The 22,329-nt window shown below is 62.6% G+C and overlaps 1 protein-coding gene across 1 annotated transcript in view; it reads right to left on the bottom strand.

The window, feature by feature from the left end:
- Window positions 1–22,329, bottom strand: part of ADGRD1 (adhesion G protein-coupled receptor D1) — a 64,001-nt gene that overhangs the window by 24,401 nt on the left and 17,271 nt on the right. Inside the window, exons 8-15 of the mRNA XM_036276826.1 lie at window positions 20,974–21,038; window positions 20,153–20,308; window positions 18,980–19,039; window positions 18,268–18,385; window positions 17,932–18,042; window positions 16,236–16,311; window positions 14,152–14,293; window positions 36–109 (exon numbers count right to left, since the gene is read on the bottom strand). Coding sequence (XP_036132719.1) covers window positions 36–109; window positions 14,152–14,293; window positions 16,236–16,311; window positions 17,932–18,042; window positions 18,268–18,385; window positions 18,980–19,039; window positions 20,153–20,308; window positions 20,974–21,038 — 802 coding nt within the window. The remainder of the gene's footprint in view (window positions 1–35; window positions 110–14,151; window positions 14,294–16,235; window positions 16,312–17,931; window positions 18,043–18,267; window positions 18,386–18,979; window positions 19,040–20,152; window positions 20,309–20,973; window positions 21,039–22,329) is intronic.

Genomic DNA, 22,329 nt, shown 5'->3' with positions numbered 1-22,329 from the left:
CCCCCTTGCCCCGGAGCCTCCCTGGCAGACAGTACCTGAAGTCCAGGAAGGCACAGTACAGGAAGACGTGGTTCGTCTTGTTGGTGGCCTCGAGGTGCTGTCTGCTCGTCTGAAATGAGAGAATGACATGCTTCATGACGCCAGGTCCCCAACACTGAAACGGGAGCCGCCCCCACAAGCCGCACGGCCACAGGTTGGTGACGTGCCAGGCCGCTGAGGCTCCATCGCACCTGGTCATGGTCAGGGGGGCCAGCCCGCAGGCCAGGGCTCCAGCCTCAGGACCTTTGCACTTGCTGTGCCCCCCTTCAGAAAGCTCTTCCCCCAAGACAACCTCACTTTCTCCGCGCTCTGCTGCGCGGTCCCAGCGAGACGCCGATTCAGGGCGGCACCCACCTGCACTGCCCCCTCCCTCGTCCACGTTCCGTGGCCTTGGTCACCACGCGGCTGCTGTGTGTTTACTCATTGGCTTGTTCTCTGCCTCCTGCTGGGAGGTGCGCCCGGCGGGCCTGTGGGTGGCTTGCTCACTGTACCCAGTGCCTGGCCGGCGGCTGGCACACAGCAGGCGTTGGTTAAACGTTTGTGGAGCCGACGGACGGGAGAATGTCCTGCTGAGACTCTGCTCGGACAGAGGGAGCCCCGTGACTGCGGCACTTAGCACCCAAGAAGATCGCCAACGGGGGAAACTGAGGCACGGGCACCGACACAGTTGAAGCTACAAATAGGGGCCTGGCAGGGACCCTGCCCTGCAGCACGGCTTCCTGTGTCCCTGGAACAAGGAGGTGCATCGGTGTGCACATGAGAGACGTTAACACAAGCCGGGCGGAGGGAGCCACCCCAGACGGCGGTGGGAGGCCCCGAGGGCCGTGCGGATGGAGCGCTGTCCTCCCCCGTGACCTTGGGCGGAGGCTGAGTCCCCACCCTCGATGGGGGGGGGGGCTTAAAATCCAGCCCTGACCACAAGAAGCCCAGTGTGTGTGGTCAGAGGGCGGAGGGCGGGCAGCATTCTCTGGGGCTGGGCCAAGGTCACACCCGAAGCGGGAATCTGGTTGGCCACGGCCCGGCCGGCTCCGCCGTGGGAAACACACGCCTCCGCGTGTGTTCGGAGTCTGCAGCCCAGCAGGAAGGAAGGCTGTGCTCTGTCTCCCGGGAGGGAGCCGAGGGCGGGGCCAATGTGAACGTTGGGGTGTGGCCTGCGGAGGGTGAAGGGAGTCGCCCTGCCACGGCCACTTTCCTGGAGAAACTGGGAGGCCGGCCGCCCATCAGCTCCCCCAGTGCCTGGGGGGGGGGCATTCCCATCAGTTACCCTGTGGCGCAGGACCAGGAAACGAGGGTGTCATCATCAGGTTGAGGAAAAGGTGACATTCACCTTGAACCCCCGAGTCCTGAAGCTGAGGGACCCTGCTTGACAGCGAGGGGCTGGTCACCAACCGCACCAGACAGCCCCACTGATTGTGTCTGAGGCCCCCCAGGAATGTCTCCACCTGGGACCGGGCCAGACATGCCCCCACGTGCCCAGGTCTGAGCTCCCAGGAACATGGTGTCGGCACAGCCCTGGGAGCTCCCGTTTCCATTTTTACCATCAGTGCGGGGTTGTGGGACCCTCCGGGGGAACTAAATTCCAGGTGGTGGTCCTCGAGGGCCCCCAGACCCCCCCGCCATGAACCCCAGGGGCGCGTGAGGCCCAGCAGCCTGCAGACGCCGGTGTGCACACGGTCTCCGCTCGGCGAGCGGCCTGACACACGCGCACGCACAGAGGAAATTGTTTTCACGCTTCAGGCGAAGAACAAGACAATCAGAACCTGTGAAATTAATGGGATCTGGAATTAGATCAGCCCCCCTCAAAGCCGAACAGAGTGTTTTCGAATCATCCCCATGCCCAGCGACGCTGTCAGGGAAACGCACCCACACAGGCAGCCCGGGCACCCAGCCTGGTCCCAGCGTGGCGCTTCCAACTGTGCCGGCTCGGAGGGGGCCGGAGGGACCCACGGCTGCGGAGCAGAGCACACGGGCGCGGGGAGGAGGCAGGGCCCTCGGACCAGGGCAGCTGGGGTGCCTTAGCCGTTAAGCCACAGGCTGCTGAGTTTTATTTAATTGAGTCTCCAGTTTGGTTCAGGTAGTTGAGGGCCTGTTCTGGCCCGGGATCACTAACCTTTACCCGACCTCACACCTTGCCCCCCCAAACGCCCCCAAGGTGACCCCAGAGACACCAGGCACCCCCAGAACCCCCCGCCCCAGGGAACAGGCCTCAGCGCCCGGCCAGCGGTGGGTAAGGGGCATCTCCACCCTGGGTCCTGCTGAATTCTGCACAGGAACACGGACTTGGTCACTAAGCCAGTGACCGGGACCACACGCAGCAGATGACACGCCCATCACTGTGGACGACTCACCCACAATTGGCAATGACCCTCACCTGCCTCCTTAGCGCCTCAAATCTCAGCCACCTGGGAACGGTCACCAGATCCCGGCACAACCTGGGTCCCCAGTCAGCCACCCTCATCGGGTCTCATTTCCAAGGCCACACGTTGCGATTTCTTCCCGCAGCCGGAGGACCTTCCCGAATTATAAAGTATAACCTCAAATGTGTGTCTGGAGACCGTTCACCATCAGAGCAGGGGACGCCGCCTCCGTCGCAAAAGGGAGGAAGAAATCCGCTTTTCACCGCGCAAACCACGAAACAGAACCCTCAGGACACGCGTGGGCTGGAGGGTTTGCAGGCGATCAGGACATTTCAGTGCGGGGCCCGCCGGGGGCCGCGTCAGCGTGTCCCAGGGAGCGGAATATTCCCATTTCCACACGAATAACGGGATGCAATTTGAAGGTTATAACATTCTGATCTATTTTATAGCCCAATTCCATGGCTGCTAATAACACGGCATCATATTTGTGGTCTCTAATCTGCTTACAAACCACATTAAAAATGATGATATTTTCCATGAAAGGTGAGTGATTTTATGTGGAAAAGAAAACAGGGATCTGGGGCCTCCCAGTGTGCATTCCAGCGTGTCTAAGGGGAAGCCAGGACTCTCCCGTGTGTGGGGGGCTCATAGTTCTGTGAATCTCCTGTCCCCCACTTTCCACTCTTTGCTCCTCTGTTTTGGTTTTTTTTATCCTCACCCAAGGACATTGTCCCATTTTTTTTTTTTTTCAGACAGAGTGGGAGGGAGAGAGAGAGAGAGAAACATTGACGTGAAAGGGACACACTGAGTGGCTGCCTCCCGCACGACCCAACCAGGGCCGGGGACAAACTGCAACCGAGGTACATGCCCTTAGCGGGAACCAAACCCGGGTCTCTCTGGACCGCAGGTCGACGCTCTAACCGCTGAGCAAAACTGGCCAGGGCTGCTCCTCTGTTTTATAATTTCATAGGTAGTCCGGCCGGTGTGGCTCAGTGGTTGAGCATGGACCCTGCACCAAGAGGTCGCCGGTTCGCTGCCCGGTCAGGGTACACGCCCAGGTTGTGGGCTCAGTTCCCAGTGAGGGGCCTGCAGGAGGTGGCCAATCGATGTTCTCTCTCATTGATGTTTCTCTCTCTCTCTAAAATCAATAAAGAAAAAGCTCATAAGTAAACTGGTTTAGCCCAAATTTCTCGAGGCCTGAAATACCCACATGCAAAAGTAAACCCTTCTGTGAGCTAACAGAAGTCTTTCCCCATGAAGTGCCCTCCCCATGTGTTGAAAGACGACTTTTCCGAAGGGGAAAGTCACGGCTCTCAGTCTACAGCGAGAATATCAAAGACGCCTTTCACACCTTCAACGCAGCTGCTAAGATGTTCCTGTCACTTCAAGGGACCAGTTCAGAGAGTCCTGCACATGTAAGGCCCTGGAGGGCAGGAAGCCATCTGCTTGGGCAGACAGCCGCCCGCCGAGCCCACGGGGCGAGGGTCCTTCACTGGGCCGGGCTGCGCCCCACCACGTTTACATCTCAGTGGGAACCCTGGACACACCGGTCAGAGGAGGGGAGCGAGGCTGCCTCCTGACCTTGAGGGGTACACACAGGGTTCTTCAGCTGTTCCCGGGTGTCAGAGACCAGCAGGGCCGACTGAGACCCAGGCCCACCCACGTCGCTACGGGCGCCTCCCACAGAGCTCTCGCTGACAGGGGCCTTCCTGAGCCGGCGGGAGGAGGCGGGCGGGCAGGAAGGAAAATGCCACCATCCTGCCTGTGGGGACACAGTTTCAGGGGACAGGAAGGTGCCAGTGTGGGAACAGAGGCAGTGCGAGGGGCGAGCCTGGCTCTGCAGCGGGCGGGCAGGTGCCGAGTCCGCGGAAGGGGCCAGAGAGGATGGACAGGACACAGTGGAAGACCAGCAGGCGGCTAGGACGGCGGGAGGGTCAGAGCCTGGACCTGAGAGAGCAGCCGGGCTCTGTGCCAGCGACAGGACAGCCCGGCCCTGGGCACGGGTACAGTGATGTCACGTGTTCCGGGCAGAGCCCCCCCGACACACCTATGCTAGAGACGAGGGCCCAGGCGCGCTGGGACTCGGCTCCTGGACACGCTGTGGGGGAAGCTCCGTCCCTGGAGGAGGGACGGCAGCCCCGGCCGGTCTAGCTGCTGATGCCCCGACTGTGCCCCGTCCACACGCCTCCGGCTGCGAACAAGCTCACGGAACCAGAGCCGTCCTCCCTACGTCGGGCCCGTAGAGCCACCGAGAAAGGACAGTGTCCTCAAGTCCTACTGCTCTGGCTGCTCAGCACCTGTTCCCGTGTCTCTCAATTTACCCTGATGTGCGTGCGTGTCTGTGTGTCTCTCCAACTCCACCTCAGTGAGATCGTCCGACCTGCCATCCCGCCGCGGCCACCAGGAACGCCCGGGTCTTTTGATTCCCTGACGGCCATGACCGGGAGTGTACCTCCACCTCGGAGAGACCCCCCTGTGGCTCAGCATGGAAGGTGTGCAGCCCCAGAGCTCACTCGGAGGCCAAGTTCGGGACAGGTAAGACAGAGACCTGAATGTGGCATGGACTGCTGGTCAGTGGCCCTGGACCTCTTGGAGCCAAAGAACCTCCCAGGAAGGACCTCGGTCAGGGTCCCCCCTGCCCCAGAGCCCCCATGTAGCCCGCAGCCTCGGCTGTCCTGGAAGTGTGGTCCTGCCTCAGACAGGTAGTGAGCTCCCCGCCCAGAGGCAACACCCAGAGCTCAGCCTCCATAGCAAAGCTTTTCTGCCCGTGTATGGGGAGCAGCCTCCCCTCGGCTCTGCCCCGTGACCCCTTCTCTCCTGGTCTCTCCTGAGCCAGCAATGGGTCTGCCAGGTAGACAGACGCCGGGACGAGCTAGAACTCGGTCAGGGCTCCCTGGGCTCCAGCAGCCGTGACTGCAGCATGAGGAGGAGACCCCACGCGAACCGTGTGCATGTGGGGCGATGAGTGTGAGCACGTCCGCAGGCAAGTTCAGCTCACGCTCAGCCGCCACGGAGACAGAGCCCCGTCTGCCTTGGAGAGTCAGCGTTTGGTCCAGAGACGTTCAGGAAGCTCTCGGAATCACACACCCACCGCTGGGCCCGAGGTCCCGTCTCCAGAAAAGCATCTGTGGTTGCAGAGATCTCCATGTACCTCAACACGGGGACGCGGATGGGAACGTCCTTCAAGGCAAGTGCTCACGGGCGGCCTCTGGCCCAGGGACAGACGCGGAGGGAAGGGACCTGGGCTCTCGCGGAGCTTGCAGAGGACGTGAGGAGCCCCGCTGTTCCGGGGACCTGTCAGCGCAGCCCCCGATCCCGCTCGGTCCGGACGTCACCTTCATCCCCAGCCGAACACAGAGGCCAAACGCTGCAGCAGGGGCAGCCGGAGAGTTCGGTCCCCGCGGTCACTGTAGTTCCGGCAGCTCCGCCCAGCAGTCCGGCCGCATCCAGGCGATGATGGCGACGCTTCTTCTCTTCCAAAACTGGGGGGCTGCACGCTGCAAGGGGCCCCCACGGGTGGCGAGGCCCAGCCTTCGCACACTCCGGACCCCGTGCTCACACGGCGCAGAGGGAGAATTGTGTCCGGGTCCTCCCACGGCGGCCACGGCCACGGCCACGGCCCTTCTGCTGTGGGCCTCTGGCTGCCACGACGCCTAGGACAGGCCACCCTTTCTCCAGCAGAACTGTTCCTGACGGGCTACCTGTGTCCCCGCTGTCAGCGCCCACACGGCACGGGGTTCACGGTTGTGCTGTGGGGGTCACCAGAAAGGTACCCCATCCATCACCAGCATCCGCAGAGGCAGCTCCCGGGCCCAGCTGGCGAGCAGGCCGTTGGGCTGGAGCCTGGACAGACCCTGCTCGTACTGGGCTTGCGTCTCCGTGCCGACCGGGGAAATGCTGGGGTGAGCACTTTCTCCCCAGGGTTTCATGCTGGGGCTACTTAGAGGGGAGGAGGTGCTGAGGTCGAAACGGGGTTCATGGGTGCAGAGCAGAGAAGGGCATGGGTGGAGACCGACCCCGCGAGGGAGGAACACAGCAGGGGGGCGAAGGGGCTGGAGGACGGTGCCCGGCGCCTTCTGGCCGAGCCCACACCCTCCGCCGCAGCCCCCCCACCTCTGCTGCCAGCACAGGCCCCCCTGTGCCAGGCGGGAGCTGAGACCAGAGACCTCCAGAGCCCAGCCCAGGGTCACACAGCGAACTTGTGTGGACTCCGGAGCTCGCGCTCCGGCAGAGGGGGACCCGCTTTGCTGTGCTCATGCTGACTTCTGTCTCCCCGCAGAAGCTGGCCGGCCCACCCCCACCTGCGGCCTGGACACTGTCCGCGTTTCCCTCCCTCGCCGTGGCCGGGGCCCAGCTCAGCAAGGACCCGGAGGCCTCCAAGGCCAGGGGACCGGCCTGGAAAGGGAGCCAGGGCCCCCCAGCCCAGCAGGAGGACCCGCTTCCAGACTCGAGGGATGGGCGTGGGTGTGGCCCCTGCACTGGGGCCGCGCCCGTCCGAAAAGGATCCCTCCTGCCCACAAAGGCGGCCGGTTCCTCGGCAGACGGGAATTTTTCATGCAAACTATAAAAAGTTCCAGGATCAACGCCCTATCATCATCGGGGATAAATTACGACCCGGACATCAGCGGGGCGGCGCCTGGCTGGCCCTCTGCCTCGTACAGAGCCCAGCCCAGAGCCCCTGCCCCAGCCGGCTCAGCGCGTCGCTGCCCCCCACTCCTCCTGGTGGAGCCCCAGGAGGGGCTGGCAGCCCAGGCGGCTGGAAGGAACCCTGTCTCTGGGGAGGGGATTCGGGGTGACCGGGTCCACCCGAGCCGTCCAGGCCCTGCTCACAGTCAGAAAGGCAGCTGGCCCGTCCCCCGTGGACATCTGTTCTTTGTGCCACTGGACCCGCAAACCCTGCGCTCACCTCCCTGGAGGGTGGACGGCCCTCTCCTTCCCAGAACCGGGGTGGGGACACAGTGGGAGGAATGGACATCACCCACTGCTTCCGGGAGCCCAGCCCCCCGTTTCCAGGCTGACCCAGCCTGTGCTCCTCACATCAGTCCTCGCTTGGCGCGGAGTTGACATGTGAGAGCTGGCGGCTCCCCCGAAACGGGGCTCACACACCCACCTCCCCACAGGGCCGGGCGGCCGGGGATGTGCAGGGTGGGCCCCGGGCAGAGCCGCCGCCGCCGCCATGAGCGTTATCTGCCAGGAATGCGGCGGCCCAGCCCGGAGTTCCCGACGGCCAGTGTGACTGTGAGTGGTCTGGCCCCAGGCTCTCCTGTCCGCCCTGGACTGCCGCAGGCCCCCAGGGAGATGCTGTCACCCAGAAACTCCGAGGGCCTGGCCACATGCACAGAGAATGCTGATGAGCCACCCGGGGGACCCGTGCGGCTGGGCGCGCCCACCAGGGACGCGAGGACGAGGTCCCCTTTCAAAACAGTCTTCGGCTGGAAGTGGCCGATGGTCATGTCACTGTTCGGGTGGAGAATGTGTGCCGTCGCGACCCACGTGGACCGATCTGTGACCTCCCCGCCCACCCGCCTTCCCTCCTTCCTCACGAACCTTTGCTGAGTGTCCACTGCGGGCCAGCGAGGCAGCTGTGAGAGGGACGAGCGACACCCCCGCCTCTGAGGACCCGGGGGGGCAGACACGCACAAGACGGCAGGACAGGAGGGCGGAGGGCGGAGGTCGGAGGGCGAGGTTTGCAGCCAGCGTCTGTGACGAGGCGGGTGGCACAGGCCCCTGGTGTCCCAGCCCCTCCTGAGACCAGAGGTGCAGCCCGGGTCTGCTCTGCTGTGAGCCGGCGGGTCCTCCAGGCCACCTCCCGGGGCCTCCCCGACACAATGCTGCCACGCGTCACCCACGCCCGTTCACGTTGCCCGGTGCCCCACGTCCCTGACCCCTGACGACGTTGTCGCCTGGGCTGCGCCCCCGCAGCTCACACGCGGGGTCAGGACACCCAGCGCCCCAAGGGGAAGAGATGGGCCGGCACCCAGGCTGATGGACAGAGAGGGGCCACGCCAGAGGCGCTGTGTGTCCTTCGCACTGTCCGGTCACACCTGAGCCAGGTGGGGGAGAGGACCAGGGCTGACGGAGCACAGGGGCTGGGCCTGCGCCCTCTGCTCTCTGACCCTCACCCCGAGGAGTGGCTCAGCCAGCCCTCAGCCCCGGAGCCCAGGGCACAGACACGGCAGACGGAGCTGCGGACAGTGCGGAGGGGCAGCACGGAGATGTCCACCCCGGGGTCCTTCGGCCGTGTCCCACCCGACCTCCTGGTGTCCTCGGAGGGCCAGGTAGGACCTCAGGTCCCTGTGTGAGTCCCATTAATCCGCAGCTTCTCCAGAGGTGGCGAGTCTTTGCTCCTCACACCTTTGAAGCTGAACGCTCGCCATCCGGCCCCACCGCCCTGGCCTCCTGCCCAGGAGGCTGTCACTGAGGTCACCCCCTTCCTGTGGGGGAGGAGAGGCCTGGACCTCTCAGAACAAGAGCAGCAGGTGGGGCTCCTCTCCGCCCCCCCCCCCCCCCGAGGTGCTCAGGCTCCATCATCCCTGGCGTGCGGGGCCTGCCGGGGGGTCTCCCCGGCCCCCACCGCGTGTCTCAGCGTCCACAGCCCGTGCCTGCGCTCCGGGGCCCTGTGCCGCCGTCCCGCCCGCAATGCCCGAGGTGCGGGGTCCACAGGAATGTCAGGCCCTGGAGGTGCCCATCAGGATGAAGAGAGGGGCCTCACGTGGGCACTGCCCAAGGCCTGACTCTGGACTCGACCCCCAGGGGCAGCACCCGGCTTCCTGTGCTCACTGCACCCCTGCCCCCAGCACACGGAGCGTTCGCTTGGCACAGGCGAGGGCGCCCTGAGAAGGCACACCGCTGCCGGCGGTCACAGCGCGGGGTCCTCAGGCCAGGGGGGACGAGGGCTGGACGGTCCTCGTGGGAAGCAGCTCCGTGGCCATGAGCTGCTGCCACCACTGTTTGTGTCACGATCACAGAGATCAGGGCTTCGTGGGTGCACGTCCACCCCCCTGGGACGCAGGCTCACAGTGGCGGGGGCCTGAGCAGACCCCCAGTTCTCTACCCCTCTCAGCACAGAAAGGAGCTGGGGGGGGCCCCGTCCCTCACCTGCCTGGACCTTCCTGTCCACACCCTCCCCCGACAAAGTCCCAGCTGCCCCTGGGGCTGCGAGTCCTGCCTGACCGCCGTCTGGGCGTGGCCACGGGACCACCGCCCACTCGGCAGGGAGCTCCGTGGTACGGTGGGCGCTGTCCCCACGAGGCTGAGAGAGAAACCAGGCTTCTGCACTACCACGGCCTCACCGGGAGCTTCCTTGGGACGGAGGGCTGACGACACTAACTGCTGAGGACAGTGACTGGACACAAGGGGCGGCCACGGTGACAGTCTCGCCATTTCTCTGACAGGTGTGACCGCCCTGAGCAGGCAGAGGAAGGAGGGGGCCAGGAGGAGACGCCAGCCGGCCGCACGGTGCCCCCGAGACACGGGACGGGCCCTCGGGGAGGAGGGGGGCCTATGGCTCGGATGGGATGCTGAATGGGCCTGCCAGCTGCCTGGGGGGCACCGGGAAAGGCCTGAGGGGTGGCGGCGCCCCGATGGGCGGGGCGGCAGCCTCGGTGTGGTGCCCACCCTGTCGCAGCCCCATCGCAGAGCCTGGGGTCAGGGTGCAGGGGGAGCTCATGCCCACGCCGAGCCCACCTGCCCTGTGGCCGGCCCGTCCCGTGAGACTCACGCACTCGCCGAGGACCGAGCAGCGGGCGCACGTGTCCCAGGAGCGTGGGCAGCACCCCCGGCGGGCAGTGGTCTAAGTAGGGTTTAGGTCTGTCCCTCTGAGGGACCCAGGACAGGCCCGGGGACCCCGCGGGGCCGCAACCCACGCCGTGCCAGGCAAACCGGGCGTCTCAGCCTTGGGCCTCGGCCTCTCTCCGAGGCGGCCTCTGCCCGGCTCCCCTCCACGAGGACGGGGACACGCGTGCGTCCACCTCTGCTCCCAGCGCCCGCTCTCCCGCACAGCACACGGGCTTGCCCTCGGACAAATGTTTCCCACCGGACAGACCGTTTTAACTCCAAAGAGTGGGTCTCCAAAGCGTCCTCAGAAATGTGAAAGCAACCTTCAAAGGGAAACCCCAAAGCCCCGGAGAGCGCCCGGCTCCGCAGGCCTCAATTACCGCCCTCTGGAATGGTAAACACCCCTCCGTCCGGCGCCCCACCTCCGTCAGAAACTCTGGCTTCAGAAATAACCCCAGGGCAGCGCTTCAACCCACCTCCCTCCTTCTCCGGGCACCTTCACGGCTCCGGGGAGACTGACACGCGGACTTCCACCAACGCCCTGCGCGGCGGCCGGGTCGCAGAGCCCCCGTCCCGCTGTGTCTGGGAAGACGGGCCTCCCGCAGGCCCTCACCGGGCTTCTGGACCTGGCGAGACGCCCCTGGGGTGAGACAGCGGCAGGGACCCTGGAAGATGATGCCACAGAATCCCTGCCCAGAGCCTCCCTGGACGGAGCTGCCTCTCCCGACCGCTCTCCCTGGCTCCTTGCGTTTACCAGGCTGAAAGAGGGGTGCCCTTCGAGAGAAGTCAAGCTCCCGGAAAGCACAGGACCCTAACCCTTTCCACCGGATGCGGCCTCGCCCGCCTCGCCGGAAGCCCAGTGACCTTCGGGACCACTGGGAGCCCCCTGCTCCCGAGCCTGGGCCTGGGTCCCAGCCAGCAGAGCCGTCCGCACCTGCCCCTCCTGAACACACCCTCGCACAGGGCAGCTCGGTCCAGACCCTGCCGCTCCCAACACTGCTACTGGGCTGGACCGCAACAGCCGTAGCGAGATTTTAATAAAATCCATTCCGTGTTCTCTGGGGTCAGCAGCTCCAAATGCTCTGTCCAGATGCGAAGCGAATGCACACGAGGGTCACAGGAGAGGTCGTGGGCTGGCAACCTGGCTCTCCAGTCCCCTTCTGTGTACAGACCGGTGCGTGACCGACCCCCGGGTAAAGTATCCGATGGTCCCACTGCTTTGCCGCATGCCTGAGGCCAACACAAAGTGATATGGAACATAAACTGCAATTGAAAAATAAAATTAAGTCCTGGCCGGTTTGGCTCAGCGGTTAGAGCATCAGCCTGCGGTCCAGGGAGACCCGGGTTTGGTTCCCGCTAAGGGCACGTACCTCGGTTGTAGTTTGTCCCCGGCCCTCTTTGGTCGTGCGGGAGGCAGCCACTCGATGTGTCCCTTTCACATGGATGTTTCTCTCTCTCTCTCCCTCCCACTCTATCTGAACAAAAAATGGAAAAATGTCCTCGGTGAGGATAAAAAGAAAGAAAAATAAAATTAAAAGGGATATTAACATTAGGGTCCAATGGGTGAATGGTATGTGGGAACTCGGTCCCCGTTTACAATGTTGAAGTTTAAAATGGTCTCAAATAAAAAGCAAAACAACCCCTCCCAAAAATACCCCCAAACATGGAGGCTGTAGCTGGTGACCATGCCGCTGGCTCCAGCCCACGGACCTGCTGCGGCTGACGTCCTGAGGAGCCGGAATGAACCGCAAACAACACATCAGAGGTGCGGTCGGAAGAACAGATTTACGGCTTCTCCGCAAACATCAGAGGCTGTGGGGACACCCCCAGGAGGCGCCACACACACTCGGCGCCGCCGGACCCCGGGCTCCGTGTGGGACTCACGTCCTCGGCGCACAGGACCAGCCGGCCGCTGGGCCCCCGGAGGGTTGCAGAGGCACCAGCCCCGACAAGGCCCAGCGCCCACAGGCCTGGCCAGGCTGCCCTCAGACCTCGCCCGCCGGCCGCCACCTTCACACACGTTGCGAGGGCGTCCCAGGTGTCTGTGCCTCTGGTTCTCGTGGTCCCCCCAACCCCGTTCCCCAGGGCGACGTTCCCCTCGAGCACCTCAGCCCCAGCTGCCCTGCAGCCTTCGCTGCCGCCATGGACGCCGGGTCACACCTGCAGCGTCTCCCGGCCGCACACGAAGTCCCAGCGCCACAAGCCCTGGAATCCTCCGCAGCCCCCACCCAGCAATGCACCTTCCGAGTCTGTGTTGTTCGCGCGGGCGGGGGGGACCGGCCTCTGCCCAGCCGTGAGCTGTCCCCCAGGAAGAGCCACAGAGACCCACAGACAGCACCGGGCCCCTCAGGCGCGGCCGGGCTCTGCTACTGTGGGGCCGGGGGCTCGGCTCTGTCCCCGCGCGGCCAACCTGGGGGGGCGCAGAGCTTGGTGAACTCCGCCGGTCAGTCATGATGACAAATGCCGCAAGGTTCCACTTACAGGAGGTCCCCAGGCTCATCAGTTCATGGAGACAGAGAGCAGAGGTCGTCAGGGGCTGGGGGGGAGGGTCGTCGGGGGACAGAGCTTTAGTTTGGGGAGATGACAGAGTCCTGGGTGGTGGTGGTGGTGACGGTCATGCAACAGCGAATGCGGTTACTGCCCAGGGCTGTGCAATTGAAAATGGTTTGGACAGGCCCTGGCTGGGTTGCTCAGTGGTTAGAGCGTCGGCCTGCAGACCAGAGACCCGGGCTCAATTCCGGCCAAGGGCACGTACCTCGGTTGCGGTTTATCCCCGGCCCTGGTCGGGTCGTGTGGGAGGCAGCCAGTCGATGTGTCTCTCTCACGTCGATGTTTCTCTCTCTCTCCCTCCCTCTCTAAAATACATAGAAAAATATCCTCGAGTGAGGATTGGGGGGAAAAGTGGTTCGGAGGGTAAATGTTATGTTGTGTGTGTTTTATGAGAACTTCTAAATACTTTAAGTGTGTGACGCTCGGGGGGTCGCTGGCGTGCCTGGGGCGGGCTGCAGGCAGGTGGACGGACCCGTGGGGAGGGATCGACGTGGGAGGGGCCGCGGGAGGCAGGTCCCTGGAGAAGGCTCTGGAAGGAGGACGCGTCCTTCCCGGAGACAGGAGGGGAGGCGGAGGGTCCACAGGAGCCGGGAGCCCCTGAGGAGGAACGGGCGGCGGGTGCTCTCCGTCCCCCGGGAACCCACAAACACAGACAGTGGGTGGCTCGCATCTCGGGACGGGAAGGGGGGAAGGTGGCGGGGACGGCGCAGGGCAGGCGACGGTGCCTCACTCAGCCGGTGGGACGCGCCCCCTTGGAGGAGGGTGGAAGGACCCCCGAGGGGCCACAGCTGTGAGCACTGGGCCAGCACACAGTAGGCCTTCAGTCAGTGTTCGGGCGGATGGGGGTGGATGGGACCGGATGGAATGAAACGGAGAACCTGGCAGGAGACACCTCGCAGGACGTCCCACGGCCACAGCTCTGTCTCGGTCCCCGGTACGTCCCACTCAGGACGCCGTCTCGGCCGGACGACAGCCATCCTTTCTCTAAGGACGGCGGCACCTCTGTCTCCCCAGGACGCCCTGACCTTGCCCATCGGCACAGACGAAGAAGTGAGGAAGAGCCACAGTGAGGGACCCACCGCGCATCACCCGGGCCCGGAGCTCGGGAGACGGCGCCTTCATCTTGCTAATGGCCGGCGTCGAGGTCCCGAGAACAGCCCGTTCACCCCGCTGCCTCCGAAAAGGACATTAATGAGCTGCAGCCGCCTCGAGCCCTTTCTACACCCCCGCACTCGGCCAGCACGGCCGTCCGCAGCGCTTCCCACCACACTCCAACCTGGTCCCCAGCGGGAGCTGCGGCGAGGGACAAGCACCCCTCGGCCAGCACAGGCTCCTCACAGGTCCCGACACAGCCGCGCAGGTGACGCAGGCTCCTCTGAGCAAACCGAATCTAGAGACAGAAATGAGGGCGGGGCGGCCCCTGACTCACCAGCTTGTGCCTGAGGCGGACGGTGATCAGCGGGGACCCCGATAAGTTCTGGGAGAGTGTGGGCGGCGGGGTGACCTCCAGGGAGATGAGGTAGCTGGCGGCGGACAGCGGGCAGCTGGGGTACGCGGCTGCCTCGGTGATCCTGGGAACGGAACAAGAGATGGCTGCATCGCCGGAAGGAGGGCGGGCCGCCCCTGCCAGGCCGGGTGCTGGCGCCCGGGGTGAGTCCGCTGCTCGCTGTCTGATGCCGCAGCCGAATTCTGTGGCTCAGAGCCTGGTCCCTTTAAGGCTCGAGGCTGGTACGTCCGGTGAGGAGCCTGACCTCGCAGTTCACCATCCAGCAGGAGAAGCCCTGGGGATGGTGCCCACCACAGCCTGGAGGTCTGCGGTCTACTCACCGCACGTGACCACCGGCACGCGGCCTGCCTGCCCGACTTTGAGCTCCCCAATTATCAACGCACGGCAGCGTGGGGGACCCCTGCTGTCTGGCCGCTGGTATAGGTTTTCCTGAGAGAGGCCCCTCCGTTTCCCCCCAGGCAACCACCCCCTTTCCCACCCCCAGCCCATGTGCTCTGTGGTTGACGCCAAGACTCAGGTGGAAAACGCTCAGAGATGGTCACTCCTCTGTGCCACGTGTGGGCCCTGAAGGATGTGGTGCTGGCTACGTCACGAGGACGGGAAAGGGAGATCTAGATGGGGCCCAGTGAGATCACCTGGATGCTGGATCAAGCTGCTCCTGAAGCCCATCTACTCATGTACCTTTTGGCTTCCATGACCCAATAAACTACCCTTTTGCTTCAGATGGTTTCCTGGTCCCATTTTGAGGGCGGGGCCATCCCAGTCACTGGCCTGGCCTGGCATGAGCATCAGTGAGAGCAGAACAGCCCATCACTGCGGGGCCAGGGACAGCGAGCCCCAGAGGGCTCTGCACGCAGGCGGCCCAGCAGGACCCGGCTAAGCCCACCACCACCCGGGACGGTCCACGCTGCCCCAGGGGATGAAGAGCACGTCCGTCTGGCCCTGACATCACTGTCCTGCATCAAACTCGTGTGCTGACTTAGATCCACCCCCACCTGGGGGGTTAAGGACATTACGATTCCCCTGCCCCCTTTCAACTCCCCCAAACCATGAACATATGAAGATCATAGGCTGCCATGCAGAAGGCAGTCAGCTGTATGGGCAGCTGGGGACCCCAGGGAGCCATCCCGCAATTCTCCTGATCTGCTTCTAATCACGCGTGGAATTTGAGAATTATCCTCAAGGCAGAATGTCAAGAACATCCAATCATCTTGTGAAATGATACGAGCATATCGAGGCGAAGGGCCGTATTTAAACAATTAACTCGCTGAGTGCCTACAGCGACCCTCAGAAATGGGCACCGTCACCCCAATCATGGGCCGCCAGGCGTCCACCCGAGTCCACGTGGCGGTCGGGGTGCCCGGCCGGAGTGGGAAGTCGGGCGTCAGGCACCCGAAGCTGCGCTGTGACCCCAACACCACTCGCCAGCTCCCCCCCCCCTGCCCTGCTCACACCCAGGAGAGAGCCGGGAGCGAGGGGCCTGATGTCTGAGCTGAGAGGTGACTGTTGTATAAAGTGCCGACATCAGGATTCACCACGGAAAGTGTGTTCTTATCATTGAAAAATAATTCTGCTTTGACCTCAGGGAAACAGGTGAGGACTCAGGTGTGCTGCAGGCGGGGCTCAGGGTCCCTGGGTGTCGCTAATGCTCATGGCAGAGGCTAGGGGAGGAGTATTTGCCTGTATGGGTCTCAGAGCCCCCCCGAGGGGAAAAAGGGGAGTTGACCATGGTGACCCATGATGGGGAGAGGTGGGTTCCTCACAGTGGTCAGCCATAAAGGAGCACGTGCACACACGCACACACAGGCACACACACATGTATACACACATGTACGCACACACATGCATGTGCACACACGCACACACATGCAGTGCAGGCACACACACTCATGCACATACAGGCACACACATGTACACACATGGACGCGCTCACATGCATGTGTACACACATGCGCACACATGTACACATACTGCCTCCTCGGTGCTGTGTGGCCCCAGGGACTCACCTGGTGCTGCCTGGCTGGATGTTGTTCAGGTAAAGGTGCATCGTGTGGTAGAACAGGCCCACGATGGTGGTCCAGGCTGGGGAAAGCAGAGGGCCCGGGGCCCGTCAGGATCCCAGGTGACAAGCAGGAGAAAGCCCCCAGCCAGACTCCCTGGCCCGAGACCCAGGGGAGAAGAGAGTGAGGGGCCCTCCTGAGACCGTGAGGGTGGCCGCCTGCCCCTCCCCTGAGCCGACTCCAGCCGTGTGGACTCCACAGCAGCAGGGGGAGGGGGGGCCAGCCTGCAGCTCTGCGGGGTGTGCTCGCGAACTTGCTGTCTGCACGCGCAGTGTTTACGGCAGTGACCGGGCCGTCCCTCATGCCTGCGGCCGGGCCCACCTCCCTCCCGTGACAACCTTGGAACCTCCCGGGAGTCATATTTTCTGTTCTTTCCTCCACCAGCGTAGAGAGGATGCTCGGAGGACGTCCTGAATCCTTTGGGGATGTTTGCGGAGAATGTCAAAATTCCGGGAGTGTAGTTAACAATTTGTATCACACGCCACACTGGTATGAGGGACGGCTCCTTGGATTCTCACAGCAGCAGGCAGGGACCAACGTGGTCCCCGTTTTACAGGCGAGGAGACGAGCACGGCAGGCTCATAACCCCCGAGGCTGCATGGCCCGTGAGTGGCGGAACCAGGATTTGAACCCGGGATCCCAGCCACAGAGGTGGGGTCCGAGACTGGCACGGCCAAGCGTGAGACGTTTCCGTATGCGGGGAAACTGAGGCTTGGACCCGGCTGGTTCTCAAGCCTGAGGCTTCCTGACCAGCCCTGCAGCAGGTGCCAGGACATGGCTGACCCCCGCCCCCCCCGCACCTTCCACACGGGCAAGACGGCAGAGGGGCAGAGGTGGGAGCCGGAGGGCACCAGGGTCCCGCCCACCAGGCTGGCCTTGCTTCCCAGCCTCCAGGGCAGAACGCGGGGACTGCATGTCCTCTGGCCAGAGCGCCAGGAGCTGAGCGTCCACGACCCTCCCTGACTGTCCGAGGCCCCTGGGACATGTACGTTCCCTTTTCAAGGGGCCAGAGGGGAGAGTGGTCATTGCACCAAAAATGGCCAGAGCCATGCAGGCCGCAGACGGAGCTCCTGGAGTCAGAGACAGTGACCAGGGTGCCCTGGGCTGCTCCTTCAAGCTGCTGGGCAGTAGAGCCGGGGGCCCTGAGCCCACACACCAGCCCGGGGCCCTGAGCCCACACACCAGCCTGAGCCCTGAGCCCACACACCAGCCCGGGGCCCTGAGCCCACACACCAGCCTGAGCCCTGAGCCCACCCACCAGCCCGGGGCCCTGAGCCCACACACCAGCCCGGGGCCCTGAGCCCACCCACCAGACCGGGGCCCTGAGCGGGGGAGGGGAGGTGGCCCCATTTGTTCCCAGACAGCCACTGGGAGCTGTGCCACCACCTAGGGACACACGGTGTCCTTCCCAGTGGACCAGACCCCTAGAGCCTGTGTGGAAGGCTCCCAGCCGGCATGGTGCCGTGTTCATGGGCTGGACAGAGTGGCCTGGGAGTCAGCTCATGAGTGAGCATCTCAGGAGCTCCCCGCAATGCCCCTTGCGTCCCCAGGGACAATGCTGCTCCTCAAGAACAGTGCAGCCCAGGGCGCTCAGGGAGGACTGTGGCGCGATCCCCCACCCCTGAGGGCCTGGGGCACCCACCTTGGCTGCGGAAGGCCTCGTGGGGGATCTCGATGTAGCTGTGGCCCTGAGCCGGGAAGCGGTAGTGGGAGGAATTCATGGTCTTAGGCAGCAGCTTGGCCACGGAGAACTCTGCGCAGAGGCCGGAGAGAGGAGCCGGTCAGCACCTCCGGGCGGGCCATTCACAGCGTGCGAGGTGGCATGTGCGTGCGTGCGTGCGCGTGTGCATGTGTGTGCGTGCGCATGTGCACGTGTGTGCATGTGTGTGTGTGACAGAAGTGGGGTTCAGGCCACCTCTCCCGCATCTCCGCCCACCGGCCTGGCCCCACCACCTGTGCCCACGGCCCCACCAAGCACCTGCCACGGAGGAGGAGCCCACGATGGCCACCTGGGGCTCATTGGCATCCAGGTTGGAGGCGATGTGGCCCATGACCACGTCCACGGTCTCTATCAAGCCCAGCACCATGGCGTTGTCCTGGGAACAGCACAGGAGAGAGCGGTGACCCGACCCGGCTCGGAAACGCGCGATAGACACACCAAACACAAAACATCAAGCGCATGTCGCTATGTGGACATCGGTCCAAAGGAAGGAAGACACCCGGCGTCAGCCAGGCCGCTATGGGCTGAGCTCTGTCCTCACAAACACAGGGGAGGGGGAGCTGAGGGCGTCCCACACTGCCCCACTGCACCGGCGTGGAGGTGACCACGGAGGCCGCGCGGCCCGCCCAGCTCGGAGCATTCAGGGAGCTAACATGCCTGGGGAGTCTTCACCGGCTGCCTCGGTGGGGCTCCCAGGCTCCAGCTCAGCACACGGCGCCCCCTGGAAGTCACGGACCCTGCGGCATTGTGCCTTTTGGGAAAGAATTTGGCCCCAGCCGGCGTGGCTCAGTTGGTTGAGCATCATCCCACACACCAAAAGGTTGCTGGTTCGATCCCCGGCCCAGGCCCAGGTTCCAGGTTCCAGGCGGCAGCATTCGGACTGGTGTGAATGGGCCCTTTTAATGCCACTTCCAGGAAGATAGGAGGGCTCCCAAGCACCTACATCTTGACGACCAGACGGTGCCCTTACCTCCGACACGGCCGTCCAGCTGGGCAGCAGCAGCACCTCCCCCACGGTCTTCAGGAACGTCTGAAGGCAGACAGAACGACACTGCTGAGCGTGTGTCCTCGGGCCTCAAGACCTGAGTCCCCATTCCTAGCTACGCTGCCAACAGATGAGACCCCAGCTATCGGGTTGTCCCCATGCTGCAGATGGGGAAACTGAGGCTGTCCGAGGTTGCACAACCCGCTCAGGGACGCAGCTGGGCGTCCACGGCCCAGAACACCCTGGGACAGCCCTTTCAGACCCCGTGGCCTGTCCGTACCCGCTCAACCCTGAGCCTCTCGGAAGCAGAACACAGTTGGCTCTCGGACCCGGAGTGAGGTCGGAGGAGCCCGGGCGGGATGGCCCAGGGACCCTCCCTCTGCCCCAGGACACCTTGGTTTACTGCACATGTGGTCTCCCTGCGTTTGTTCGGGTCTGTCTTCATCAAGGAGACCAGGACCAGTTGAGCATGGACAGCGCTCACCAGGGGTGGACACAGCTCTGAGCACCTCCTGGCCCGTTTCATCCCCGGGGAGGCGAGTAACACTGTCGTCTCTGCCATGACTCAGGAGAGCACAGGAAGCAGACAGGCGTGACGTCACGGGCCCGCGGGCACACGGCACACAGCACACGACCCGGCCATCAGCCCCTGCACACCTGCTCTTAACCCTGGGCTTTCGCGGTGCGACCCTTCTCTCCACCCCCGCCAGAGCCCGGCGCTGAGACAGATGTCACGGCCGCCCCAGCCGAGCTCCACCCCTGCCTTGACCTGGAAAGTATCTGAGGACAATGGGACGAGGGAGCTATGCCTTGGTGGCCATGTCAGGCGCGGTGGCTCCACACTGGCCTCAGATGACCTTGGGAATTCCCAGTGTGCTGACCCCATGTCTACATCTGCCAGAGACCCAGCTCCACCTTCCACGGGCCAGTTGACCCCTGGAGCTGCCCAGCCTGCTGCCTCCAGGCCAGGTGCCTGTACATCAGGGGTCGGTCTCCTTGGACAGAGGCCCCACGGAGCTGCTGGAACCGGCTGGAACTGGCCACAGCACCCGGCTGCTCGCCACAAGCCCCACATCCTGACTTCGATGTCAAGGTTCCTGATCTTTTGAATTCCGGGCAGGTCGGATCGTCGGCCGCCGCCCCGGGCACCGGCTTTACCTCGGTGAGATTTCGTGCTGTCCCCTCGGACAGGGACCTGTCGGGCAAGCTGAGGGACACGTTTTGAAGGTAACTCAGGACGATCCCGGGGCTCTGGAAGTGCTTTCTCTCCTCTGTCAGGTTGGTTATGATGGGATGGTAGGCGTTGGTGGGCATCTGAAAAGACCAGCAACATGAGCTCCTGCTAAGAGCTGCTGCCAACATGTCCCCACGTTCCCGGGTCCTCGGGTCTCGGGCTCACCACCCCCAGGGGCAGTGGAGGTGCCCCCCCCGCCAGCTCTCAGCGGCTACGTCACCTGTAATAACATCCACCCTCCACCCTCAGGAGACACCCGCCCGTTTCCCACAGGGAGCTGAGCCCGCAGGGAGTTAGGCGGGAATACGTGTGCGAACCAGGGTGGGGACCCAGCGGCTGGTGCGCGACGTGCAGCCCGTCTCCCCTGCAGGTCTCAGGGAAGCCGCCTGGTTACAGGTGCGAGTTCCAGACAGGAACGTGTCTGTGTGGACGGACCCTGCCCTCAAACAGGGCGCAGGGAGAAGCCACGCCCGAGGGCACTGTGCCATCTGCCCAGGGCGAGGCCCCCGTGCCCGCGGGTCCCCAGGCCAGCCTGCTGCCTCGATTCCCAGCTCCCGAGTCCCCGGCCACAGGAAGCAGTTTTCTCGTCAGGGCCTCAGCACCCAGCTCAGCCCCCTCACGGGCCCCCCCTCCACTCATCACATCTTCCCAGATACCACGGCCGACGGAGGCTGTCTAATGGGGTTTCGGTCTGGCAGGGTCCCCGCAGAGGACCCCGGGGGACAGAGGCACGGCGTCTGCTCACCAGGGTGCTGGCCGCGGGCGTCATGACGGAGCTCGGCGCCGTGGAAGACGGCCAGGTGTGCTTTCCTGGAAAAACGAGGAGGGCTGGTGAGGGGCCGAACCACGGCCCCGCGCTCACCCCCAGGAAGCTCTGTCCTCATTGAAAACCCGCCAGCTTTGGAGAGACCTGAGGACACTTTAGCAGGAATGTCCCCGGGAAGGCAAAGGGCTAATCAGTTGGCTTGATGGGTAGTCCCCACGGACCCCCAGTCAGATTAGTTTGCCATCTGTGTCCTCAGCGTCATCGGAGACCTTTCCCTGCGAGTCACCAAACAGAAAGGTGACTTTACGTGACTTTCAACAACCTTGAATGAATAAGAACCGAAAGAAACCGGCCTCAAGCGCGTGGGTGTAGTTAGACGTGAAAGACAGACTGTGCTCCCTGGGACGAACACCGCACCATCACCTCCCCCCGCAGAGGAAGGGGCCCAGAAAGTGGGGGGACGAGCCTCCCGAGCCCCTCCCGGACAGTTCCGTTATTCTTTCTCTTCAGGGTCCATTCAGTTCATTATTAAGTTACAAATAGTTAATTATGAGTAACTTGGTTAATTATGAGTAATTATGAATAGTTACAAATAGTTAATTATGAATAACAATTATGCATAATTATAAACAGTTACAAATAGTTAATTATGGATAACTTGGTTAATTTGGTTGATTAGTTATGAATAGTTACAGATAGTTAATTACGAATAACTTGGTTAATTATGAATGATTATCAACAGTTACAAATAGTTAATTATGGATAACTTGGTTAATTTGGTTGATTATGAATAGTTATGAATAGTTACAAATAGTTGATTATGGATAACTTGGATAACTTGGTTAGTTATCAATAGTTATGAATAATTACAAATAGTTAATTATGGATAACTTGGTTAATTATGAATGATTATCAACAGTTACAAATAGTTAATTATGGATAACTTGGTTAATTTGGTTGATTATGAATAGGTACAAATAGTTAATTATGGATAACTTGGTTAGTTATGAATAGTTACAAATAGTTAATTATGAATAATTTAGTTAATTATGAATAGTTATGAATAATTACAAATAGTTTACGGATAACTTGGTTAATTATGAATAATTATCAATAGTTACAAATAGTTAATTACGGATAACTTGTTGATTTGGTTGATCAGGAGTAATTATGAATAGTTACAAGGAGCGAAAGCATGGAGACCAAGCACCGAGCCGCGATGCCTCTCCCTCTGGGCAGTCCCTCAAGGTTGCTTTGGGTGACCTGGGAGATGACCTCATCGCCCCTCCTTAGCCCAGGAGAGCTGAGCCTGGGCTGGGCTGGGTTGGTGGTGAA

This window comes from Molossus molossus, unplaced genomic scaffold (genome assembly GCF_014108415.1).
Source record: "Molossus molossus isolate mMolMol1 unplaced genomic scaffold, mMolMol1.p scaffold_m16_p_22, whole genome shotgun sequence".
In the NCBI taxonomy this organism is placed as follows: domain Eukaryota; kingdom Metazoa; phylum Chordata; class Mammalia; order Chiroptera; family Molossidae; genus Molossus; species Molossus molossus.
This window is presented reverse-complemented; position numbering and strand designations above follow the sequence as displayed.